The 17,127-nt window shown below is 38.2% G+C and overlaps 1 protein-coding gene across 14 annotated transcripts in view; it reads left to right on the forward strand.

Moving 5' to 3' along the window:
* mybpc1 (myosin binding protein C1) overlaps nt 1–17,127 on the forward strand; it is a 38,787-nt gene extending 21,660 nt beyond the window's left edge. For 12 of the 14 annotated variants that reach the window (XM_085137351.1, XM_085137354.1, XM_085137353.1 and 9 more), the window contains 20 exons: nt 122–254; nt 1,468–1,476; nt 1,736–1,860; nt 1,956–2,061; nt 3,077–3,243; nt 3,342–3,507; nt 3,587–3,693; nt 3,793–3,929; nt 5,268–5,427; nt 5,519–5,623; nt 5,705–5,893; nt 6,426–6,560; nt 11,170–11,337; nt 11,464–11,552; nt 11,628–11,823; nt 11,945–12,084; nt 12,165–12,324; nt 12,753–12,889; nt 12,965–13,151; nt 16,310–17,127. In XM_085137351.1, the coding sequence (XP_084993477.1) occupies nt 122–254; nt 1,468–1,476; nt 1,736–1,860; nt 1,956–2,061; nt 3,077–3,243; nt 3,342–3,507; nt 3,587–3,693; nt 3,793–3,929; nt 5,268–5,427; nt 5,519–5,623; nt 5,705–5,893; nt 6,426–6,560; nt 11,170–11,337; nt 11,464–11,552; nt 11,628–11,823; nt 11,945–12,084; nt 12,165–12,324; nt 12,753–12,889; nt 12,965–13,151; nt 16,310–16,407 (2,714 nt within the window). In that variant the 3' untranslated portion in view covers nt 16,408–17,127. Of the gene's footprint in view, nt 1–121; nt 255–1,467; nt 1,477–1,735; nt 1,861–1,955; nt 2,062–3,076; nt 3,244–3,341; nt 3,508–3,586; nt 3,694–3,792; nt 3,930–5,267; nt 5,428–5,518; nt 5,624–5,704; nt 5,894–6,425; nt 6,561–11,169; nt 11,338–11,463; nt 11,553–11,627; nt 11,824–11,944; nt 12,085–12,164; nt 12,325–12,752; nt 12,890–12,964; nt 13,152–14,875; nt 14,915–16,309 lie in introns of all 14 variants that reach the window. The other 2 variants (XM_085137357.1, XM_085137352.1) reach the window with 2 other exon arrangements.

A 17,127-nucleotide genomic window follows, 5' to 3' on the forward strand; every position in this document is an offset into this window, starting at 1 on the left:
TCAGTGCTCGGCTGATGCATATTAATATTTATCTCTTTTCAAACATTAAGGTCTTTGTGGTGTTTTTTTTTTGTTTGTTTGTTTTTTATCCTGCTGTGACTTTAGTTTTGTCTTTTCAAAGCTTTTGCAAAGAAGCTGGACCCTGCATATCAGGTGGATAAAGGCGGAAAGATCCGCTTAGTGGTGGACCTGGCTGACCCCACAGTTGATCTGAAGTGGTACAAGAATGGACAGGAAATCAGGCCCTCGCCCAAGTATGTAACGACCTTTTCCCTTATTGATCAGTTCTTTGTCTTCTTGGGTTCAGCACTGCGCAAATAAAATGCATTTTATGTATTAAGAAATGCACTTTATTTGTGACAATTCCTTCCTTTACCAGTCCTCTGGTAAATGTTTTCATTCTGTCACCGGCCTAAAGCACAATGGTTCACACGTTTCATTGCACATTACTCCACACAAACACTGGTACAAATACCCCCAAAAGAAACAAATCAACAGTCAACAGTGGCATAGTAAGACATCTTGAAATATAACAATGCAACATATCTGCAGCCACTTTAGTCCACTGCACTGTGAACCATTGCCAGCTGACCTCCAACACACTGTAACAGTCTCAACTCTAATGTGGCTCGAATATCAAACAAACATGTTAGCATTTTTAAGAATTCAGAGCTACATTTGGGTGTACATGTAGAGTATGATTTCATATGCTGTCTGTAACTGCCATTAATTGCTGTATATGTCCTCCTCTATACAGGAAAAATGTGGTACCTCCTTCACAGGTCTTTAACAAAGTCTGGCTTTGGAACAGTTTTAGATACTGGATCACAAAGTATTACCAAAAATCATCTTTTTTGACAAGATTCTTCGTATTAAGGCTGAATACATTTGTTTTTCCAACTATAATGTTTTTGAAAGGATAGAGGGGTACTGGTTTCATTCTTTCAACAGGATATATCATATAACATATCTTGCAACAGCGCATTAACAGCAGAGTCAGAGCAATGTTTTTGCCACACTAGATATTTTTGTTTGATTTCAAAGCACAGTAAAGAGACAGAAGAAGAGGCTGAATTTTGCTTTTATTTCATGTTATCAGCCTGCAAATGGCATGTAAATGGATAAAGACATGCATATTTTTATTCAAAAGACAAGGCCTCTTGAGATTATAGATTCTTTATAGATAAGCAGTATTAAGCTAATTCTGTTCAAAGCCATCCAGCGTTAAAGCCATCTGGGAGGATATTGCTGTTTTCTGGGTTTGGTCTCCAGGTCTCCCTTCTCCAAAGACTTTCTCCCATTTGATCCTCTTTCATGTAACATTGTTGCTGTACCCCTCCAGGCATGATGTTTCTTTGTGTTTGTTGTTTGTCTGTCATATCATGGTGCTCCTTCCTGTCTACCATAATCACTTGCTCTGCACTTCCTGTGTTCCGGCCCCATTCTGGCTCCACTGGTGACCTTAAGTCAAAGAAAGTAAGTCCATTCATCCACTCTCCCTTCTCCATGTCACAGTTTTGTTGTGAGCCTCACCTTTCTGTATGTATTTTCACTTCTGGCTTTGTGCAGCATTTTTAAAGCATGTTGACTGAAAGATCACAATTAAATTTTGCAGCTACTGTACATTTGATTTTCCTAATAGTGTTTATTCTCTGTAATCACCAATTTGAAATGATATACATTCCTATCTTGGGACCACTGTATGAGCGACCTAATTAATGTTCTTCCTGTTTAGGTATATTTTTGAGCATAAGGGCACACAAAGGATTATGGTCATCAACAACTGCACCGCCAATGATGACGCAGCCTATTCGGTAGTCGCAGGAGATGAGAAATGTAGCACAGAGCTTTTTGTCAAAGGTAACGTGATTAAACTTTTGATCTTTTTAAATAGCCACTAAGAATTGTTGGCTTAAGGAGCCAATCCTTTAGTTTTCTTCCCTCTTGTCCAACAGAGTTACCAGTTAAGATAGTTAAAGATCTTGAGCCTGTGAAGACCACAGTGAACGAGAGGATTGAGCTAGAGTGTGAAGTTTCAGAGGAAGGTGCTCAAGTCAAATGGTAAGACTGAAAATGAAGCATTTAAACATGCTATGACTAATATAATAACACATGAATGCGACTTGTGCTGTAAACAAACAAGAAAATCATTCATTCTAGTTCAAAGTAAAAGCTCCTTAAGGTTTGCTTTGTTACTCAAACTATGTGTATGGTAAAATATGATTTCAACCTAAAAAAAAGTGTTTGTATTACAAAAAATAGACATTTGAAACAGCTCAGTAATCAGACAAGATATACTGTCTGGCCAAAAAAAAGTCACCGCCTGACTTAACTTAGCTGACATAACTATTATTTTATTAGAAGGCAGGGAGAGATAATTACTGCAGTCATAAATAGGCCTTGGCTGGCAATGTGTTATTTAACCCTAACTAATGCATTGAGTAAGTGGCTCCCTAATGTGGTGGTTTTGCCTAACAAACAAGAGATGCCTGGTTCAGTCCTGGAGGAAGACACAAATCCCTCTGGGAGTGTGTCAGGAAGGGCAGCTGATGCAGTGAGTAATTTCCATTTCAGAAGTGTCGGGTTATTGCCCCGCACCAAGAAAAGAAAACCTCTATGGAAATTAATAAAACTACTAAAACTGTGTGAAGAACTGTCCAACCATTATTAAAACCCAGAAGGAATCCTCTCTGTGGAAGGAATGTAGTCATGAAAAAGATATTAAATGATCATAATCAGAGATTATATAAGTCTGCGGTGTAATTCATCAACTGTAGCACTCACAGCTCCTTTTAATTGTGAAAGTAAGAGCATTTCCACTTGTGCAATGTAAAGAGAACTCAGGCTCAGATTGTGAAAGAGTGGTTCAGAGAACACGAGACATAAGACAGACCCTAACCCCACTCAGAATCTTTGAGATGTGCTAAAATCTAATAGCTCCTTCAGAAGTTGCCTCTTTGTCTCATCCAGTGTTTCAGGAAACATCAAGTGATCAAATCTTCACCATCATGTTCGGCACTTGTAAATTGTTCACTGCTTATTTGTCGGTGTGTGACCATTTCAAATGCTCTTTCAGGTTGAAGAATGGTGTTGAGGTTCCAACAGGGGTGCGATCGAGATATCGAGTTAAGTGTGAGGGAACTAAACACTTTTTGGTGATTGATGACGCCTCACGAGACGATACTGGGACATACTCCATCATGGCCTCTGGTGGCACCTCTGAGGCTCGTATACAAGTTGACTGTATGAAGCATCTTCTCTGTATTTAAATTCTTTCTATTGGTTGTATGCTTTTTTAAAGAAACAGCTTCTATCCTGGCCTTCCTCTATACTTTATTTAGTGAAACCACTGAAGGTGTACCAGGACCTGCAGGACATGACGGTGTTGCTGGGTCAGCCCATCAAGTTGCACTGTGAGATTTACCCAGGAAATGTCCCAGGCCGCTGGTACAGGAACGGACAGCTGATCCAACCTAGCGATCGGCTCAACATCATACACAGAAATAAGTATGACCTTGCTATGGAACTCTATTCAATCAAAGCTGTTTTTATTAAACGTTTGTCTCACACATTTCTGTTTTTTCAGAGTCCACCGACTTGAAATTGCAGCCAGCTCCCTTCACGATGCAGGAGATTACACTTTTGTACCTGAGGGGTATTCACAGAGCCTTTCTGCCAAAATCCACATCATTGGTACAAAAACAAAGCTTCACTGGACAAGAGCTTTTTTTCTCCTTTTTATTGTTCTTTATGCTTTCTCTCTTTCTAATGACCTCGTTTGATTTTCTGCAGACCCTCCGAGGGTACACTTGGACAGCTTGAACATCCCAGACAACACTGTAACTGTCGTGGCAGGAAATAAACTCCGCTTAGAAATCCCAATCAGTGGAGAACCAGCACCCAGAGTGGTGTGGATGAAGGGTGAAAGGGTGAGGCCCTTTGATTCTGTACTCACCCCACTACCAACACAAAAAACAACAGCGCCTTAGCCCAACTCAAAACTGCTCTGTCTGTAATAACCATATTGTTTATGCACTTTGAATCATTAAAAATTGGCTATATTACTCATGACTATATTAATTTGTTTCATTCATTATATTCAGATATCATCCTTTTGTTATTTGGTCAGAACTGACACTCTAGTGGACATTTTGCCTGTTAAAAGGAACATAGGTGTTGTGATACACTATTACTGATGATAACCGGTTTTTGTTTTTTTTAAATTAAAGAATGAAATATATATCTATGGTTATACGCGTGTGTGCTGTGCTAGAGCAACACTAGGCAAAACTGCCACTGGACACTGAGGCATGACAAATTATTTTCACCATGTGCAATGAACTTGCAATCTTGTTGTGTTTGAAATGCTTGTAGACACTTGTAGTCAGCTGGCTTTCTGAAAGTGACATTGGCGTGCCAAGATGGTGATAAAATGGCAAAAGGATGGAGTCAGTCTGCTATCAGGTTGAGATTGAATGGGGTCAGCTTGGCAATTATATGTAATCCATTTATGGTCATACACGGATTAACAGTGATGAAAAAACTTCAGATCTCTTGCTGTCTGCAGAAATTACATTCACATTAACTATTTAAATTCAGAGTTCAGCCAGAACCTCAGAGATCTGAAACAGAAATACCTCCACAAATAGTGACGTAGTTGCTGCAGGACAGAAATGTAACTGCCAAATGACAGAGGTACTCGATAACATTGCTTTTATATAGGAATACAACCAGAAGTCAGCCAGCTGAGTCAAGTCCCCTATTACAAAGACACTTTGAGTCATTGGTGCAGACTGAGTCAGACTGATTGCAAAGTGCTGTCAATCTCTCTGCATTTATAATTTTGGTTTATTTTGGTTATTTACACACCTCTAATCTCTCCAAGCAGGATTGCTGACTTTGTTGGACTGTAATTATTTGGAGACAGGTTGCCTCCCAGAATTGACCTTTGCGAAAGCAGTCACTGCAGCTCTTTGCAGTCTGTCACTAAATGTGAAAAAATTCAGTCCAACCACCGATTTCTTTTTCTAGCTGCAAGCAGGTTACCGTCTTATTTTCACCTTCTTGTGACTGAACTTTTAACGTTTGTTGTAACCTGCTTGGTAGCTAGTTAGTACCATGTCAGTGAATATCACATTTAGAGTTATAATGTAAATATTATTTTTTCATAGAAAGACTAATTTGTGAACAAAAAATCTGTTTTTTTGTCCTCATATGGTACTCACGAGGACTTCTGTGTCTTTTGCCTTTAATCTCTTTTACCTCAGGTGATTCTCGAGTCAGGTCACCGCGTCCATGCTGAGACATACAGCGACCATACGAGTCTGACAATTGAGGTCACTGAGCGGGAGGACACGGGAAACTACAAGATAGTTCTGCAGAACGAGGCTGGTGAAGCCACAGCTAGTGTCAAAATCAAGGTTGTTGGTAAGACAGTGCAGCACCTTTCAAACAAAATATAAAACACACAATTCTTAACTTGTTTTTGAATCATTTTTGAATCATGTGTTGTCTTCAGACATCCCCGACCCTCCTGAAGCTCCCTTGGTCCCAGTGGTAGGTGGTGATTGGTGTTCTATGACATGGGAACCTTCAAAATATGATGGAGGCTCGCCAATCTTAGGTAAACCTTGCAGCACACTTGTTACCAAGCTTTACATGCATACGTTGGTGTTACATAACACTTTCTGGCTGCCCTCTAAAGGCTATTACATTGAGAGAAAAAAGAAGCAGAGCTCCAGATGGATGAGACTGAACTTTGACCTGATCAAGGAGACTACATTTGAACCCAAGAAGATGATTGAAGGAGTGCCGTATGAAGTGCGGATCTTTGCAGTCAACGCCATCGGTGTGTCCAAACCCAGTGAACCTTCCAAAGCCTTTACTCCTCTCGGTGAGTCCCCCAAACATTTCTTAGTACCATAAACCTATGACCTATGATCTGCAAAAATTCTATTTAAGGAAGAATAATACAGTCTCACATAAGGCTTTATTATAATGGGCAAAATTTTAAAGTGGGGTCCTGTGATAGTACGTGTCTGATCTGCCCTTGGTACCCCAGCGACACAGCTGTTCCCCCTCATACCCACTATCCCAAGCATTTTGGCTGTGACCTCCACTGGACACGCAAGAGCTTTAGAGGATATTAAATATGTCTTTATAATGGCTGCCAAATCATCTGTGGATTAGAGGTTTAGGCGATCAGGTCTGTCAGAGGGTTCAGCAGGAGTTAAATGTGATTCAGAATACAAGAATAGATAGCAAGAGCAAGGGCTAATGGGATCTGACAGGGAGACTGATGGCATACCAGCTAAAGTGAGAGGCGCCTTGGTCACGTGTTTATGACTTGCCAAAATGGATGTTTTCTCATCTTGTTCACATTCACTGTTTAAACCCAAGTGACGAAAACATTTATCTCCACACAGCTGTTACCAGTGAACCCACCATGCTGGTCGTGGATGATGTTACTGACACCACTGTGACGGTAAAGTGGCGTCCACCTGAAACCATTGGAGCTGCTGGGCTGGACGGATACTTAGTGGAGTATTGCGTAGAAGGAAGTGAGTTAGATTTTGGTTTATTTGACTAACGAACTACATGATAGTAAGGCCCTACTATTTATTGCACTTTTTTTTTTTTTTTACCTCAGGCCTTCCTTTTACAAATTGTACAAAAGCAAATGTCATATATGCATACATACACAAAGGGGATAAACTGCAACCAAATGCAGCTGGTATTGTGATTCTGACAGAATCAGAGATTTAGGATCAGACTGACTGCAAAACAGCACAAAAATACTGAATGCAGTATTGTGAGAGTCCATACATAGACATACAGAAAATATAAACAAAGAGTAAATCCCAAGTTACTGTGTATGCATACTCGGCCACTTCATTAGGTATAATTATTCCTGCACTAGAATATCTAATCAGCCAATCACATAATTAGATTAGTTTAGATTAGATTAGATGAAACTTTATTAATCCCTCGGGTGGGTTCCTGCATGTTACAGATGCAATAAGGGGAATGAGAGTAAGGATATAAGCATAAATACACCATTTATACACATATACAAATATATAAATACAGAATATACAATATGGATAAATAGGATTGCACATTTGAGTGAGCATATTGCACAGTGATTATTGCACAGACGAATATAAGAAAAAAACAAATATTGCAAATATTGCACAGTGTAACAAAGCACTACAGCTCAGTTGTTCCCGCCCTTCCTTGTCCCCCTGTTTCCCCTCCGCCTCCCCTCCAGTGAGGAGTTAAACAGTCTGATGGCGTGTGGGACAAAGGAGTTTTTAAATCTGTTGGTTTTTGACTTTGGGAGAAGCAACCTGTCACTGAATAGGCTCCTCTGATTGTTTACGACCGTGTGCAGAGGATGCCCAGAATTGTTCATAAGGACAAGAATGCAATGCATTTAGGCATGTAGGCATGGTCAATATGACCTGCTGAAGTTCAAACTGAGCATCAAAATGGAGAAGAAAGGTGATTTACGTAACTTTGAAGGTAGGATGGTTGTTGGCACCTGACTGGCTGGTCTGAGTTTTTCAGAAACTGCTGATCTACTGGGATTTTCCTGTACAATCATCTCTAGGATTCCTTTGAGTGAGTGATATGTTTTTATTGATTAGCATTCAAATATCTCAGTGAAGACAGAACAAAGATCTACCACAAAGCAAGAAAGCATGAGACAAGGCTAATCAAAAGGTATTGGCTGAAGCATTTGCTTATTACGCCAACCCTTTTAACAAAAGATCTTTTAGCATGCAGCTCCTGTACACAGGGCTCGAAGCAAATAATAAAACAAAGCAAAAACAAAACAAACAAACAAACAAACAAGAAAAAAACAAAAAAACAAAAAACTTTCCACCTTAGATAAGTAACTACATCAAAGCAAAAGAATCAAGAGGTTTTTTTGTTTTTTGTTTTTGTTTTTTTTGCTCTTTTCATTCTTGATATATATATTTTTCTAATACTCTATTTTTAAACATATTTTTAAACAAGGAAAATGAACTACACCTTTTTAAATCACTGTCATAACTATTCCACAGGTTAACTCCTCTAACAGAAACACATCTCTGCTTTATATTTGTCCTTATCTTGTTTTTTTTTAAAGAAATCTGTTCCCCTTAAGTCATATTGACTCTCTCTGACTTTGAACAGCTTCTGAGTACTGGGGCAAAGCAAGTTATTTTGTGCTTTATACATTATCTGTGCCATTTTATATTCAACTAAATCATAAAATTTCAGGGTATTCAGATTAATAAACAAAATGTTAGTTGGTTCTATATAGTTTGATTGGTTTATAATTCTTATAGCTCTTTTTTGCAACTTGAAAATAGGAAGAGTGTTCGTTTTATATGCATTACCCCATATCTCCAGACAGTAAGTCATATATGGAAGCAACAGAGTACAATAGAGTGTGTATAATGATTTTTTGTTCAGGACATGCTTTGTTTTATAGAGAATAGCAATGGTTTTTGACATTTTTGTTTTCACATGGTTTATATGAGACTTCCAACTCAGCTTATCATCAATTATCACTCCAAGAAATTTATTTTCGTACACTCTTTCAATTTCAATTCCATTAACCCTGATTTTAGATACATTTTTCATTTGTCTAGTGCCAAAAATAATCAATTTTGTTTTCTTTATATTTAATGATAACTTATTTACATCAAACCAGTTTTTTAATATATTTAACTCCTTTTCCGCTGTAGTCAGAAGCTGTTCTAGGTTTTTACCTGAGCAATACAGAGTAGTATCATCAGCAAACAATACACATTTTAACAGTTTGGAAATGCTACATATGTCATTTATGTATAATATAAATAATTTAGGGCCCAGCACAGAGCCCTGAGGAACACCACAAGTTACCTTCAACTGCTTAGATTTTACATTATTGAATTCGACATATTGATATCTGTCATCCAGGTAACTTTTCATCCACTTGTATGCTAACCCTCTTATGCCATATCTCTCTAGTTTATTCATTAATATAGAATGATCAATCGTATCAAACGCCTTTTTTAAGTCTATAAAAACACCAACAGTATATTCCTTATTATCTATAGCATTAGATATCCCTTCTACAAGTTCCATCACTGCCATCGAAGTGGACCTTTTCACTCTAAAGCCATATTGGTTATCACTTAGGAGATTATGCTTCTCAATATATTTATCAAGTCTATTAACAAATAACTTTTCTAAAATTTTTGAGAACTGTGGGAGCAGTGATATTGGCCTATAATTGGTAAACTGACTTCTCTCTCCGTTTTTATGGATTGGAATAACTTTTGCTATTTCATTTGTGAGGGAAATACACCAGTTTGAAAGGACAGATTACAAATGTATGCGAAAGGTTGCACTATATATTCTATAATACTTTTAACTAATATCATGTCAATACCAAAACAGTCAGTGGACTTTTTATTTTTAAATGTCTTCACAATGTTAATTATTTCTCTATGAGTTACAGCACCAATAAACATGGAGGACACATTCTGAGTAATATGTATATTTAGGTCGTTATTATTTCTTGACTCTGGAATTTCTTTTGCTAAATTAAAGCCAACATTTACAAAGAAATCATTAAATTCATTTGCAATGTCTTTAGTTTTATCAAGCACAATATCTTTATCTTTTTTAAAATAATCTGGATAATTCTTATTTTTTGAGCCCTTTTTGATTATACTATTTAATATCCTCCATGTTTCTTGTGTGTTACTTCTACTTTGCTCCAATAATTTGTGGTAATATTCTTTCTTACTTGTTCTTATAATATTTATTAATCTATTTTTATATAACTTGTACTTTATTTCAGCATCTTTTGTCCTCTGTTTTATGAATCTCTTATATAGATTATTTTTCTTTTTACATGCATCTTCTATCCCCTTTGTGATCCATGGCTTATTTGATCTGTGATGCTTTCTAGTGATTTTCATTAAAGGACAATGTTTTTCATATAGTGAAATTACAGTTGATAAGAATGCATCATATGCACTATTTGAATCTTCATTTGCAAAAACCTCATTCCAATTGTGTTCCTTTAAGTCCACCTGGAGGGCAGCAATGGCTCTTGTTGTTCTAAGTCGTATCATATCAAATATTTGATTCTTTTGTTTAGTTTTAATCCCAAAATAATTTTGAAAAATTGCAAAAACAGGAAGATGATCGCTTATATCAGTTATAAGAAGTCCACCTACTATTTCATGGTCTTTTTAGAAAACAACAGAAAACAACAGATTTATGAAATCTGTTGTTTTCTGATGTCCATTTGGGTTTAGCAAATCTATATTAAAATCACCACAAATTATTTGCACTTTTTTATCATTTAGGTTGCTAAACATAGCAGCAAGTTTTTCATTGAATGTCTCAAGGCATGAACCTGGTGTCCTATAGATGCAACTTATAATTATATTGTTAGCTTTTTCAACATGGATTTCAATAGTGACACATTCCAATACGTTATCTATGGTGCTTGACATACATTCAATCAGACTACATTTCAAAACTTTATCTACATATAAGGCAACACAGCCTCCTTTTTTATTCACCCTGTTCATTGTAAATAATTCGTATCCTTCCAGTCCCATTTCACTAATTTTCTCATTATCGAGCCATGTTTCTGATATTGCAATTATATTAAACTTTTTTAACTTACTTAAACATTCTGTAATTTTAGAAAATTTTTTATACAGGCTTCTACTATTGAAATGTATGACCGACAATGCATTTGCCATTTTAATATTCATATTGAATTGGTCATCTGTATAGTACTCACAAGTATTATTGGTGTTATTGTAGAAGTCCAAACACCATTATTTAATAGCTTTAGAAGAAACTATACTATTAATATTGTAAAAGTGAAATCTGAAGCCGAAGAATAACAGCCAGTGTTTTTAAGTACACAATAAATACATAATAAAGTAGTATAAAGTATAATTTAGCAGACTTACAATAGTGCACTGGATGTGGCTGAGAAAAATTTTTTAGACCAGTAGCATGTAACCAATCTGTAAAACCAGTTTTATTAAGCACTCCAAGTTTTTAGCTTGTTTCTTCTAACCCACAAAACAGATGCACAACCAGTCAGACATGAAACCAGTTTAAATTGTATTTTTCACCATGACTGTATTTTTTTCCTTACAGCTAATGATTGGGTAATATCCAACAATGAGCTGACAGAGAAAACCAGGTACACCATCACCGGTCTGAATCCAGGGTGTAAAATTTTAGTTCGTGTCAAAGCCGTCAATGCAGCTGGAGCTAGCGCTCCACGTTCCCTGCAACATGCTATCCTGGTTAAAGAGGTTGTTGGTGAGCTCTTTAAAGTTCATTATATGTGTTCTGCTGTAACACTGCAACAAATTAAATTAATACTGACATAAAATATATCATAAAACGTTCCTTTATAACACACATTTTGGTGTAACTGCTCCACAGAACCACCCAAGATCCGCGTCCCACGTCACTTGAAGCAGACTTACACTCGCAAAGTTGGAGAAACAGTCAACCTTGTGGTGCCATTTATGGTAAATATGCCAGTTATACTGATGTTGCACATCTCTTCAACAGAATAATGAGCTCATGTTGCTTTTTGTGTGCAGGGCAAACCCCGACCGAAGGTCACCTGGCTGAAGGATGGCAACCCTATAGAGCCTTCACAAGTTAGCATCCGTAACACAGACTGTGACAGCATCATCTTCATCCGCAAAGCAGAGCGCAGCCACTCTGGGAAGTATGACATGACAGTGCAGGTTGAAAACCATGTGGACACAGCCATACTTGACATACAGATTGTAGGTGAGTGAGCAAAATCACTATAAGATCATACGAAAGATAGAAGTGCTCGTTGACATCAGAGTGGAGCTTTATAAGGAATGTCTATATTATGAGATTATATATCTTTTTCTCCTATTTTTAGATCTACCTGGACCTCCTCAGTGTGTGAATATTGAAGATGTTTGGGGTGGAAATGTAGCTCTGGTCTGGACCCCTCCAAAGGACAATGGGAACGCCCCAATAACAGGCTACACCATTCAAAAAGCAGACAAAAAGACAATGGTAGAAGATAGTCTCATACTTCAAATGAAAACCATTCTAGATACGCTATATCTTCAGCTCACATGCTTTACTATTTTTAGGAATGGTTCACATGCATTGAGCACTACCATCGCAACTGCATTACCATCACAGAACTGGTAGTTGGGAACGAGTACTTCTTCAGGATCTTCTCTGAGAATATGTGTGGCCTGAGTGAAACCGCCACCCAAACCAAAAAGAGTGCCCTCATCGTCAAAGAAGGTACAGCTGACTGTGTGTTTATGAGAGTGTAGGTGAGAGTATCAAAATATTTACTGTGAAAAACCAAATCTTCTAATTTCAGATGGAGGAAAATGCTTCCAAAGCTGAAACTCTGGAAGAAATCACATTTTACTTACATGCCGATATAAAGTTGTTGTTACTTTTTGGGTTTTTTTTTACAGCTCTTATCTGAAAGGTACTGTCAGTGATGTTTTCCACCCTAAAGTGAGCCTGATTCACAGCCTCACTTGTGAAACTCCAAGGGTTCGGTGTATGACTGACAGGCCCTTCAATGGTGTCTCAGTCTCAGCTGATGATAAATTAAAAAAAAATACTGTCTTTCCCTCATCACATAGGGAATATCCCACATGATACCGCTCAGAGCCAGTATCATGTACAACCCCATTCCTTTACCCTTACCCCCACAGGCTTGCAGATGAAAACACAAGAGTACAATGACCACGACTTCAAGGAGGCGCCGAAATTCACACAGCCACTTATCAACACTTTCGCCGTGGCCGGCTACAACACTACTCTTAACTGCAGCGTGCGTGCCAACCCAAGGGTAAGTGGAAGAACTAAAAGTAAAAGTGGTCCTATCAGCAGAGTCCTTTGCTGATGTTTCTGTATCTATGTGCAGCCCAAAGTGATCTGGATGAAGAACAAGATAACCATCATTGACGATCCGCGCTACCGTATGTTTAGCAGCCAAGGAGTCTGCAGTCTGGAGATCAGGAAGCCCAGTCCCTATGATGGTGGAATGTACACCTGCAAGGCCATCAATGAACTAGGAGAGGCTCAAGTGGACTGCAAACTGGAGGTCAAAGGTCAGTGTGGACCTTGATATGACCCCCGGCCTCCTCCTTGGATGCCTGTGTTCATCTGAGTCTGGTTTCCCAAATGTTTTTGTTGTATTTTTTAATGTTCTTTTAAGATATGTGCATCTTTAATGCAAACAGAAGCTATTAACGCATTTATGATCACAATCATCACTGAACGTACAGAGGCAGAGAGCCTTTGGGAAACCAACTCGACCTGGGTACACTAGTGTTTGAACTGTGTGTGCAGTTCAGCAAAGGGACGATATAGGCGGTGGACATGTAAGTATCTGTACTGGGTTGCACCAGCTATTCGTAAATTCATGGTAAAGTCTTCACCAAGCTCCTAGCAACTTGTTCCTGGTGATTTACAAAGTTGGATTGCACAATTAAAACTTATGAAGTGTGTTAGACTTGAGCAATGTGTAAGTATGTCATGCATGGTGTCTGGGAGAGCTCAACGCTGTAAAAGACAAACTACATGGTTGCAATGCCTTAATAGACTTAATAGAAACTTAATAGAAAGGCACCTTATAAGTAGAAAGACACATAGTAATATGTGAAGCCTGGTGTTTTTCAGAGTCACAATCTCGGTGTTTAGAAACCAGATGTGATGAGGTGGGGTGGATCTGACTGTGAATTCCACACACGCATTACCTAAAAACTGGTCAGTCACAAGTTTTTTAGCCAATGAGCATAACCTGGATAAACTCTGTATGACCAAGACTTACAAACTTGAAATAATTTTTCATTCATTCATTTAATATCATTAAAATGAATCACTTAGACTTAGTGGTTCATTTCAAACAGGAAAGTGTTTTCACAGGTCAAGTTAAAGAGCCGTTTTCCCATTGACTTTATAAGGACTGGAGGCCGTTTCCCAACACCTGTTTTCAAACAGTCACAGATTGGTGAAGGTTTCCAAATAGACACTTTCAGCTGCTCCCTTATCCACAAAGGATATCCACAGTATGTTTAATTTGGCAGATATTATACATGAATTGCTTTTCCTGATACAACCCCAAAGTGCATTATGTCTCCTTCTGTGCCTGGGGCTGAACCAAGGAACTTTGTAGGCAAATGTGCTATTTGCCAATAACTGCTAATTTATTGCCAACACTATCCAAGCAAAGCAGCTGGGTCATTTACCATTATTGGTATAACATTTTAAAGTTAAGGGTGACGTCAGCTTTATCAGTTTTTTCTGCATAAGATTTATTTTGTTTTGTGCAATCCACTTTGATAAAGTGACGTGTAAATCTGCACTTATTGACTAACTACACTTAAACTTACGAACACCTGGTGCAACCGGTCTATGGATTCCATTTTGAGAGAATATATAAATAATAATCATTTCATGTGTGTCCAGTGTACATAATATCTGGTGGCACTTTTCCATCACCACAACATGCAGACGTTGAACCCTTGTGTTGTCACACCTCTCTCTATTCAGTCCAGTCCATCCAGCCATCCTCTTCATCATCACAGCACACCACCTCAGCACCAGTCACACCACAGGAGGCAATAACATATGTAACATATGATATTTTTGTGTTTGTATTATTCAATGTTTCCATCTTAAAATATGCTCCACAGATTCCAGTGTCTTCTTTATGCTCCACGGTTAACTCCTCATATAAAAGAGTTCAGTAATAACTCAGCTGTTTTCCCTGGTGCACATATAACTCCATGTAAACATTTTAACCCCTCTTCTCTTCTCTTCTCCCTCCTAGTCCAAACTCAAGAATTGTGAATATATGTTCTCATATAAGGTAAGCTTTCATATGGTTTTGGCATATGAAGCTTATGTCATTCATTATGCGTCTTCAAGCCTGTGCAACCTCGCATTTCTCAGCTTGTGGGTCTCTGGCAGTCGTTCTTCCCCTTGAGAGGAGAACCAACAGAACATGTCACATTTGCATGATGGCTTTTGCCAGGTTTTTTCTAAACCTGGATTGCTGTACCTGGCTGACTTTAAAAGCTCCGTTTTGAGTATTTGAATTTATTGTTGGCGTGATATTGTGAGACTCTCTGTTTTGTAACCTGTAGCAGAAATTAAGTGAGTAAAAGGTTTGCAAATCTTCTAACCTTTGCTGAGATATCGAGTGCATCATCTGAAGGGACTGAGAAGCTCTATGCTATGAAGGCATTGACTGTGGCTGAACAACATCAAACACCAAAGAAAACATACTAAACTATATTTTATGTTTGGACCTGCCTGATGAGTGGTGTATGCATAAACGCAGCAGAAATTATATATACTGTACTTTGTAGGTTTTTGCTTGTTGCAGATGACTGGAGACATTATTCATTAATTTTTTTTGCAAAGATTGCAGACCTGAATTGAAACATGTTGTGGAACCAGCTGTGCTTGTGCTTGTATGCTGTGGCCCAGTTCCATACTATGCACTAATACTGGGCAAATATGCAGGGTTTACACTGCGTTCACGTGATGAAAGTGACAAAATACTCGTCTCAATTTTCAGTGCTGTATTTGAGTGTGCAGAACTATTGTGCTTGTCCCTATTTTATGCCACATACAGTGCTGTGCAAAAGTCTTGAGCCACCTGTATTTTCTTTATATTTTGCTTCCAAGGAGCCAGACTTTCATGTAATATTTTTCAAGTGGTGTTGAGCATTTGGGAGAAAACTTTTAGATCAAATTTTGTACACCTAGGTGAAGTCAGTGACTTTGCATCTTGTGTCACAGATCCCATCATTTAAAACTGCACATACTAAAAGTCATGCATAGTCCACATTTGCTCTAATTAATAATTTTCTTCACTACAAATTACCAAATAAATGGAAGAAATTCCAATCACCTGTATTTTGTGTTTAGTGATCATTATCAGAATGCAGTATCCTTTTATTGCTACTGTAATGATAGCATGCCTTTAAACTCTTGTATACTGTGCAGAAAGACATACAAAGACAGTGTATACTATGGAACTGGGACAAACTGGGTTGGCATTGCATTCAGAAGCCATCCGACCACCCTCTTCCCTCTTTAGAGCTGTGGTCTCTCCATTGAGTTTTATTTGCTTTTCTCTGCTCACCCTATTCTCTCTCTCCTCTCCTTCATCTTCCCCTCTCTATTTTTCACTCTCCACATATGTCTCTGTGCCTCACAGCAATATTCTAAGAGAGTTTTTCTCCCTGTCCCTTAGGAGGCTTCACCTTCTATGAACTCATGCAACGTGGAGTGCCCCTACATCTGATTGACAAGTATATGACCGAGTCGAAGGTTGTTGAGCAAGAGAAGTAAAAACTGAGCACAGTGCCATAAGACATTTTTGGCTTGCAAACATCTGATGCCACTAGTTACCCTGTTCTCTCAACTGCTGAGGTCAGCAGCCTGCAGGTGGATGGAGGGAAGGTGGGACAGGTGGATGGGTGTGAGGGAGGGTATACCAGTCTGGCGTGGTATGCTGTGTGCAGCTTTGGAGCTAGTTACCATAAGAAAAAAAAAGCCAGTTCATCTTCTTTATCACTCTGTTATGTTTGAAAGACTCAGCTCAGATGCATGTTGTCAGTGTTTTGGTTCTAGCTTTAATAAGGAATTGTAGTGTGAAAAAAACAAGCTCATGGTGCACAAACAGTGACACACAGCTAGAGTATTTTCATGTGGATTTTTGTCAGGAGTGCTTTTTGAAGGTGGCTGATTACTTCTGGGCTCTGAAAGATTTAGTTTGGTGTTTAAAGGGTGTCAGTGAACTAATACGTGGCAAGAAAAGTGAGAACAGACTTGAGTAATGTTGGACAAATGAATGTTTTCACTTTTCTGATATGAATCACATTAACATTTCACTTTTTCTGTTGCGTTAGTAAGACAATATAGAGATTTACACACAGTCCATACATGGCATTAAACTTTTGAATTCTTGGATTCATACTGGACTGAGGTTTGATTGGGGTTAAAACATGTGTGCATGCCTTTACCTTTGTAATTACAACCTGTGGACAACAATAAAAGACACTTTAAAAA

This window comes from Neolamprologus multifasciatus, chromosome 17 (assembly GCF_963576455.1).
Source record: "Neolamprologus multifasciatus chromosome 17, fNeoMul1.2, whole genome shotgun sequence".
Lineage (NCBI taxonomy): Eukaryota > Metazoa > Chordata > Actinopteri > Cichliformes > Cichlidae > Neolamprologus > Neolamprologus multifasciatus.